Source organism: Salmo trutta, chromosome 27, assembly GCF_901001165.1.
Source record: "Salmo trutta chromosome 27, fSalTru1.1, whole genome shotgun sequence".
Classification (NCBI taxonomy): Eukaryota; Metazoa; Chordata; class Actinopteri; order Salmoniformes; family Salmonidae; genus Salmo; species Salmo trutta.
In genome coordinates this window covers 33,221,391-33,231,390 of record NC_042983.1, presented here as the reverse complement: position 1 = coordinate 33,231,390, position 10,000 = coordinate 33,221,391, and the positions used below count along the sequence as shown (strand labels likewise).

General features: G+C 43.9%; 1 protein-coding gene across 3 annotated transcripts in view; it reads right to left on the bottom strand.

Annotated features, from left to right (window-relative positions):
* LOC115164918 (multiple C2 and transmembrane domain-containing protein 1-like) overlaps positions 1-10,000 on the bottom strand; it is a 260,651-nt gene that overhangs the window by 90,016 nt on the left and 160,635 nt on the right. For all 3 annotated transcript variants that reach the window (XM_029717838.1, XM_029717841.1, XM_029717840.1), the window contains 5 exons: positions 5,388-5,490; positions 3,859-3,961; positions 3,235-3,336; positions 2,752-2,826; positions 618-737 (listed from right to left, as the gene is read on the bottom strand). In XM_029717838.1, the coding sequence (XP_029573698.1) occupies positions 618-737; positions 2,752-2,826; positions 3,235-3,336; positions 3,859-3,961; positions 5,388-5,490 (503 nt within the window). The remainder of the gene's footprint in view (positions 1-617; positions 738-2,751; positions 2,827-3,234; positions 3,337-3,858; positions 3,962-5,387; positions 5,491-10,000) is intronic.

The window sequence follows — 10,000 nt, the reverse complement described above, 5'->3', positions numbered from 1 at the left end:
TATATTGGTTAAGAGTATATAAGTACCATATGTTGGTTACGAGTATATAAGAACCATATATTGGTTAAGAGTATATAAGTAACATATATTGGTTAAGAGTATATAAGTACCATATGTTGGTTAAGAGTATATAAGTACCATCTATTGGTTATGAGTATATAAGTACCATCTATTGGTTATGAGTATATAAGTACCATCTATTGGTTATTAAGAGTATATACTGTCAGTACCATCTATTGTTTGGAGCAGCTACGTGTGAGCAGCTGCAAGTATGTGTGTGTTTATAACAGACATGGGTCTATGTATATGTATTTGCATACTGTATTTCTGAAGGGTAAATACCAGGAGGTGGCAGGTGAGTATGTCTGTGTATACATGTAAATATATGCATTAGTACCAGGAAGGAGCTGGTGAACATGTCTGTGTGTACATGTAAATATATGCATTAGTACCAGGAAGGAGCTGGTGAGTATGTCTGTGTGTACATGTAAATATATGCATTAGTACCAGGAAGGAGCTGGTGAACATGTCTGTGTGTACATGTAAATATATGCATTAGTACCAGGAAGGAGCTGGTGAGTATGTCTGTGTGTACATGTAAATATATGCATTAGTACCAGGAAGGAGAAGATGCTCCTCTGAGTTGAGTCCCATTCGAAGCAGCTATTGATGTAGCAGCCGGCGTTGATGAGGAACAGGATGCAGCGTCTCACTCTGTTGAAGTTTTGCAGAAGCAACTGGACAGAGCACAGAGGTGACATAAGCAGTCAAAAACATGACATAGAAACAGACATAACAATCAAATCAAATCAAATGTTTTTGGTCACATACACATTTTTAGCAGATGTTATTGCAGGTGTAGCGAAATGCTTGTGCTTCTAGCTCCGACAGTGCAGTAATATCTAACAAATTACACAACATATACCCAATACACACACATCTAGTAAAGGAATGGAATTAAGAATATAAACATATATATTATAATTCTGTTAATGACGGTCGATGGTCGAGGAATCAACTTTTATTAAGTTAACTCTCATTCTAGAGTTCATTATGTAATTGTATATAATCAACATCCTCTCAACTAATCAGAATTGAGTATTTAGCCAAGCCGTGGTACAAAGCTTCTTAAAGGCCATAATACTGGCAATGTGATGGGGTATGAGATACTGGAGCAATGATGGGCAAAGGGCAACAAGGACAATATGTCATCTGGTCTCTCATACCCCATCAGTTTGCCAGCCTAGTGTTGGTCAAGTATTGGCACAATATTGTTAAGGAAATGCTGAGACTATAAGAAACTTAATCACTAAATCAAGTCATGTTCACTGAAGCTGTGTCTCTTTAAGTCTCTTTAGCTGAAGGCAAGTCATAGTAATAGTGTTAACAGCCCGTGATGATTTCACATCCCTAAGGAGTTCAGGCAGGCATCTGGCCACAGATGATGAAAGCACCACAGTCCCATTCTGCTGTGTTCCAATCACGGAATACCAAAACAACATGACAGAATAAATCACATCCAGGAAGTAGTCCCCGAAGAGGGAAAGTGTTATTCTGATGTGTCTTTAAGAGGATTCTGGGACGTTTAGAGGTAGTTGTATTTTTAGACCACCGACTAATTCATTATTCAAGGTAGAGTAGTGGTGAACTGAGAATGACTGTGAGTCTACGGTGTCCTGGTGGGGACATCCACCCCCTGAAGACAACAGCACTCTGAGTCACCCACATCCCTGCACACGGCCACGCTTTGATCACACTACTGTAACTAGCAGCAGAGGGACTACGGTAAACTATCTCTCTCTCCAATGTACTTCCTACACCAACATTAGTAGTTATATCTAGGCCCAGGAGTTTTCCCGGGATCATATGACCATACCAGGACAAACTCTGGTTCCCGTTATAACTTCAGCCTGGAGTTGTTCCTGCTTTGTTCCTGGCCATGGTAGTTTAATTAATGCAGATATCAACTGCTGAATAGTGGAATTGTAATGTAATATAATGTCTGTATTTGACTGGCTACTTTGGGTTTGGGGGTCTTGTGTTTGTAAGGACAGACAGCGACCACAGCAGGGACTAGCCCCACACAAAGGAGCCCTTACTGAGCAATCTCTCTAAAGCCATCGATGACATCATCATTCAGAGATGTTGACATGGGGCATCTCTATGAGTCAGAGGTGAAGTACAGATGAAAACAGAGAGGAGCGAACAGGGAGGGTGGACAGGGAGGTTTACACTCCACACAGGGGAAAGTGCAGAGTGTGCATCTTTTAGCACACAGAGAGAGAGAGAGATAGAGAGAGAAAGAGAAAGAAGAGGAGGGGAGAGAGACAAAAGGGTGTGGGAGCGGGTGACTGCTCAGCCCAAACAACGTTTATGTGACATGTCTGATGTGGGCCAGCCCCCGCGATTCAGCCCTTTGTGGGACCGCCACATTGAGCGGTGTGACAATGAAGTGCAAAGCAGCAGTGGCACATAGGGCCAACTAAGGATGGCCAATCTACTTATACACCCCCAGAGTTGACAGCTTGACATTTCTATTCACCGCTCACAGTAAAGGAGCGAGGAGGGGGGAGGAGGGGAGAGTGGGAAAGAGAGGGATGTTTTCTCTCACTCTTGCCCACACTGTTGTGGCCTCACAAGATGCCACTCAAGACTGGTTGAGTTTTGTTAAAATATCTCATTTAATGGGGGACTGTAGTAGATGCTGAGCTAAACGGGGCAACAGAGTGGAGGGTGGCGGTGTTGACCTACCTGTTTGGACACTCTGGGCTCATCCTCTATGTATTTCTGCTCTTTGGGTATCAACGTCATGAGACCTGCCTTTACCTGGTGTGGAAATAATATACACACTTTAACACACAGTCTGTGGTGGGATATTATCATAATAACACAATATGGCTATCATTCACAATATGACATAGATCTCTAACTGAAAGGACTGTCTTGAGTACATGCAGATATGTTGTTGAGAGTAGTGCCGCACGTCACAGACTACAGTGAGAGCTCTCTCCCTCACACACAGCACTAAGATGGCCGCCAGCAGGACACACACAGTGACAACGAATGGGCGAACAAAGGCGGCTGAGTGGGAGTTTTCGATAATTTAAGTGAAAACGAGGACGGGCGACAAGAGACGGCAGGGGAGGGAGGACAAACAGAAAGACGATGGTGCTGGAGTGTGGAGGGTGGGGACAAACTAGGAAAACAGGGGAGGAGGAAAAGAAAGAGACTTACAGCGTTAAAAATCACGTCTATTTCCAGAAAGATGACCCCTTTTGTTGGCCCTGTCAGCTCCTTGCTTTTCAAAGCGTAGGCTTTCCGTTCACCATTTTGAATCTGTGGGAGAGGGACATGACAGCCGTCTGTCTGGCAATGCCCGGCTGAATACACTCCCTGGGCCACCTTTGAACCCCAGCTGCTGCATCTGACAGAGAGCCCAAAACAACTGTGGCAACTCTGACAAGTACCTGTTCATTACCACCACAGCATTGTCAGGGAGATATGAACTATCCTGGGGAATTAGCCCGCCAGGACCGTACCATTACATTACCAATGGTGTTTTATTCATTTACTCTCGCTGTCTCTCTCTCGCTCTTTTCTTTACATCGCTCTCTCTCCTTCTCTCTCGCTCTTACATATCTCTCTTTCTCTCGCCCTCTCTCGCCCTCTCTCTCTTACAGCTCTCTCTTTCGCTCTCTCACTCTCTCTATTGCTTTGTGCAATGATAACAGTCTCATCCACAGTTGCAAAAAATATCTTGTGTTTTTATATCCTCCGTGTTTTTTTTAGTTTTTTTTTTACAGTATTTCCCCTAGGGGAGGTGATAGATAGCAGAGACATTTCATCAGGAGGACTCACGTTTAGTAATGGGATGGCCACTTTACCCAGGAAGTCTGCACTTCTGTCTCGGTCCTCGTCGTACACTGTCACCTCCAACACCGAGTGGATGTCCTTCACATTACTACTCGCCACAGAACAACCGTTACACCATTACAATCACACATATCACACCCGCATCATAGCATGATGAAACTCCAAGCCTCTATGAGCTTTGTACTCAACTAATAACGGGTGTGAGAGTTGTAGGAGAAAGGGAATTGTGGCTAGGAAATGTCATCTTTGAAAGTAGGCTAGGGAGGAGAAGGCTGATGGAAAGAAAAGAGGTTTCTCTTAAAGAAAGAGAGACACTGCGCCACTCAAAGGACGACTAAATTACCCAGTTTTCCCTGGGAATTCACTTGTGTATTTCCCTGTAAAGAAGACTGAAATATATATATAGAAATGTATGTACATAGTCATGTATAGAATCCAATTATGGCATGTCAATCAAAATAAAAATGTATAGGAGGAATGATTTATAAGGGGATAAAACCTAGACCTCTGAATTTAAATCTCAACGATGTACTAGCATTAGCTATATTTTCTATGAGATATATAGATTCATGAATATATGATATGTTCTCACTGTCAAATAAATAGATTTGGACTATTTACAGTAGGCTAAGTGCAAACGCTGTGCAATGCTTTGCTAGTTGAATGAAACACGTAGTAATTTACATTTACATTTAAGTCATTTAGCAGACGCTCTTATCCAGAGCGACTTACAGTAATGACAGTGTTTGATCATGTTATTCAATCAAGATGTTTAAGAAAACGCGCTTTATCCAAACAATGATCATGTAGATTTAGCAGAAATAGAGAGAAATAGAAAGAAGATAATTGACAAACAGAGAGATCATCATGTGCATCCCAAAATAGTATTCACATTGTAATCCTTACATTTTACAATGTCCTTTGGCAAATGTGACAAGTAGTGGCATAACTGGAAATTAAGTACGAATTCTAACTCGTGTTTTTAAAACATCTTAAATTATTAGTAATAGCTATGATTGTTTTTTTTATAACCATGCTTCATTATGATAATGTGCTATAGTTATAGGTACTGTAATACCTGTACTGTAATACTACTTAAAATAATATATGTATACTTAATATCTTATAATTTGGGGCGGCAGGTAGCCTAGTGGTTAAAGCGTTGGGCCATTAACCAAAAGGTTGCTGGATCAAATCCCCGAGTTGACAAGGGAAATTTTTTAAAAATAAATAAAAGTCAGTCGTTCTGCCCCTGAACAGGGCAGTTAACACACTGTTCCCCGGTTGGCTGTCATTGTAAATAGGAAATTGTTCTTAACTGACTTGCCTAGTTAAAAAAAATACAAAATAAAATATTAGCAATAGTTGCAACACAATTCAATAGACGTGCGTGTGTGTGCACATATATCAAGTAGTGGCATATGTCAGAGAGTGAGAAAGACAGAAAGAGAGAGCCCACCCAGCATGAGATCAGGATGGGTATGTGGCAACACATGGTACAGAAGTGCACTCACAAGGTGAAGACCTTGTTCCACTCGGGGTTGAGGTTCTTGTAGACCGTGTGTGTCTGTAGCCGATCGTTACTCAGTTCCACCACACAGAAGGGGTCACTCTTCCCTGTGGAGAGATTATTTTGGAACTTCTTTGAGTGTAAAGTTTACTGTTCATCTTTATTGTTTATTTCACTTTTGTATATTATCTACTTCACTTACTTTGGCAATGTTAACATATGTTTCACATGCCAATAAAGCCCCTTGAATTGAAATTGAATTGAAATTGAGAGACATGGTGATGAAAAGAGTAGCCCTAATATCTGTCTTGTTTACTCCTGTCTAATCCAGTGTCTGTGGCCTACAGAGGAGGTGCTGGTGGTTAGCAATAGCAGTAGGGGAAGTATTCTACCTGATAAAGAGGAGCAGAGGAAGAGCCAGGAGCTGAACAGATAATTACCATCCAGTCCTCTCCCTCCTCATGACAGCTCGAGCCACCATTTATCACCGGCAGTAATGATGTGATGAATTCATTTCACCCCACGCTACACCATACCACTGGCCCTGCTACAGGGATCCTAGTGCTCGGACTCCACCAGAGAAGCACTAAGGAAACTCTTCCCGGGGCACCGGTGAGGATGGAATAGATAGGGGGAGAGAGGAGACATCTTGTCTGACAGGGATGGAGCTGAGAATAGGGATGGGGAGAGAGGAGACATCTTGTCTGACAGGGATGGACTAAAAAGAGGGAGGGGGAGAGAGGAGACATATTGTCTGACAGGGATGGACTAAAAAGAGGGAGGGGGAGAGAGGAGACATCTTGTCTGACAGGGATGGACTAAAAAGAGGGAGGGGGAGAGAGGAGACATCTTGTCTGACAGGGATGGACTAAAAAGAGGGAGGGGGAGAGAGGAGACATCTTGTCTGACAGGGATGGACTAAAAAGAGGGAGGTGGGAGAGAGGAGACATCTTGTCTGACAGGGATGGACTAAAAAGAGGGAGGTGGGAGAGAGGAGACATCTTGTCTGACAGGGATGGACTAAAAAGAGGGAGGGGGAGAGAGGAGACATCTTGTCTGACAGGGATGGGGCTGAGAATAGGGATGGGGAGAGAGGAGACATATTGTCTGACAGGGATGGACTAAAAAGAGGGAGGGGGAGAGAGGAGACATCTTGTCTGACAGGGATGGACTAAAAAGAGGGAGGGGGAGAGAGGAGACATCTTGTCTGACAGGGATGGACTAAAAAGAGGGAGGGGGAGAGAGAAGACATCTTGTCTGACAGGGATGGACTAAAAAGAGGGAGGGGGAGAGAGGAGACATCTTGTCTGACAGGGATGGACTAAAAAGAGGGAGGGGGAGAGAGGAGACATCTTGTCTGACAGGGATGGACTAAAAAGAGGGAGGGGAGAGAGGAGACATCTTGTCTGACAGGGATGGGGCTGAGAAGAGGGAGGGGGGAGAGAGGAGACATATTGTCTGACAGGGATGGACTAAAAAGAGGGAGGGGGAGAGAGGAGACATCTTGTCTGACAGGGATAGACTAAAAAGAGGGAGGGGGAGAGAGGAGACATCTTGTCTGACAGGGATGGAGCTGAGAATAGGGATGGGGAGAGAGGAGACATCTTGTCTGACAGGGATGGAGCTGAGAATAGGGAGGTGGGAGAGAGGAGACATCTTGTCTGACAGGGATGGGGCTGAGAATAGGGATGGGGAGAGAGGAGACATCTTGTCTGACAGGGATGGAGCTGAGAATAGGGATGGGGAGAGAGGAGACATCTTGTCTGACAGGGATGGAGCTGAGAATAGGGAGGTGGGAGAGAGGAGACATCTTGTCTGACAGGGATGGGGCTGAGAATAGGGATGGGGAGAGAGGAGACATCTTGTCTGACAGGGATGGAGCTGAGAATAGGGATGGGGAGAGAGGAGACATCTTGTCTGACAGGGATGGACTAAAAAGAGGGAGGGAGAGAGAGGAGACATATTGTCTGACAGGGATGGAGCTGAGAAGACAGAGGGGGGAGAGAGGAGTGAGGGAAGGCCATGAAAGTTCAGTAAGACAGACTTAGTGACTGGTGGTGTAGTGGGTGAACTCCGGTGGCCGTTATAAGTTATTTCAAACAAGTGGAGGCTGAACAGAGGAACATGGAGGTGTGGAGGCTGAACAGAGGAACATGGAGGTGTGGAAGCTGAACAGAGGAACATGGAGGTGTGGAAGCTGAACAGAGGAACATGGAGGTGTGGAGGCTGAACAGAGGAACATGGAGGTGTGGAGGAAAAACAGAGGAGCATGGAGGTGTGGAAGCTGAACAGAGGAACATGGATGTGTGGAGGCTGAACAGAGGAACACGGAGGTGTGGGGGGAAAACAGAGGAACATGGAAGTGTGGAGGCTGAACAGAGGAACACGGAGGTGTGGAGGGAAAACAGAGGAACATGGAGGTGTGAAGGCTGAACAGAGGAACATGGAGGTGTGGAGGCTGAACAGAGGAACATGGAGGTGTGGAGGCTGAACAGAGGAACATGGAGGTGTGGAGGCTGAACAGAGGAACATGGAGGTGTGGAGGCTGAACAGAGGAACATGGAGGTGTGGAGGTGTGGAGGCTGAACAGAGGAACATGGAGGTGTGGAGGCTGAACAGAGGAACATGGAGGTGTGGAGGTGTGGAGGCTGAACAGAGGAACATGGAGGTGTGGAGGTGTGGAGACTGAACAGAGGAACATGGAGATGTGAAGGCTGAACAGAGGAACATGAAGGTGTGGAGGCTGAACTGAGGAACATGGAGGTATGGAGGCTGAACAGGGGAACATGGAGGTACACCACCAGTCACTAAGTCTGTCTTACTGAACTTTCATGGCCTTCCCTCACTCCTCTCTCCCCCTCTGTCTTCTCAGCTCCATCCCTGTCAGACAATATGTCTCCTCTCTCCCCCCTCCCTATTCTCAGCTCCATCCCTGTCAAACAAGATGTCTCCTCTCTCCGCCCTCTGTCTTCTCAGCCCCATCCCTGTCAGACAAGATGTCTCCTCTCTCCCCCTCCCTCTTTTTAGTCTATTCAAAAGTTCCTTTATTTCCTTTCCTACATGATATGTTCTGTGTTTGTGTATGGAAATACATGTTACTGTTTCTTTGTAAATTGAAAGGACTGCCCCTCCCTCCCCATGCATGCACACATTTAATTTACGATTCATAACAACAAAAACTTAACTACAGCTTTGATCTTAACTTTTATCAAAACTGTTGGGAACACTTTTGCTGTTTGTTCAATCATATCACTCTTAAAAGCTAGGCCAGGAAGAGAGAAACATATCCCATTCAAAGTTCCCAAGAGCGTGATTTAAAATAAAATTACTTCAGAGTACATTGCTTTTAATAATGAAGTTCAGAACAGAAAAAATGGGGTTCAATGCGAGGTTGAATTTAGGTTCCTTCCTAAACTCCCTGTTGAGGCGGCGCATAGAGTACGACTCTATTGACTGTGATAAGGACAGCACAGAGGGAGAGTGAAACAAAAGTCACTGTGATCAATGCCTCTCGCATCTAATTGTGACACATATCGATCTGCAGGTATACACTTCCAGTTGATATTGACACTCACTCCTACATCAGTATACACAGAATAATACACTACCAGTCATCAGACTGTTTACATTTACAATATGACTTTATAATGTGCTATTTTAAGAGACTCAATAAAACATTTAATACAGAATAGATGGTGAAAGATATGCTACTATAAAGTAGCATATTTTGTAAGGCAAGATAAAAAATCATAGTAAGAATTAATGACAAGAAAAATGTCAAGAAAGAAGAAACGTGTATTTAAGATTGAGAAAACATTAGGGCTTTGAGTACAATGACGAAAAATAACTCATATTTTATGTTTTTGAGGATACATTTTCTAAATGTTGAACAATATACTGTCTTCCTTAATATCTGCAACCACATACTGTTGTTCACAATATTTCCGTAGTCACTAGAATATTCAACACAATAATCTCGAATTAGCTACGATTGACTGAAATTCAATCACTGAAATTGATTAAAATGTTTTGAAGAGAAAGGCGTGCTCCTTTAATAATATGCAGGCAATGTGGCGGTGGTGGTGAGCGGATGTCGCTGGTGATGAACTTTCACCTTATTGGAGAGCAGCAGAGGCGGCTGTCCCAGCCAATTACCCACTAGGGTTTGAGGGCTACTTTGATGGTCCATAAACACCATAGCTCCTCCCTGGGTTCATTTTCCATATCCTGGGTGGGTTCACGGCGAGATCTTCAACCGCATTTCAGGCAGCAATAAGATAAGCGTGTTAAACTGAGTTAAAACAACACGGTAGAACTGAGATAATGCCATTGTCTCCCAGCCGGCAAGTCGCAGTTCCATTTTGGAGCTGTTAAACAGAAAAGCTTACGGCAGTGTCTGAGAGTCTAAATGCTTCACTTACTGTCATTACTATGGAACAAAAATATATGCACGCCTAACTGTAAGTCACTTTGGATAAAAGAATCTGCTAAATGACATATAACTACATCATCACTACTCTCCTCAGTATTCCACTGTCAGTCAAGTGCATGATTGCACCCTCACATAGTGTTCATACATGTTATTCACTATCTGTTACACAGTAATGTTGATGCCTC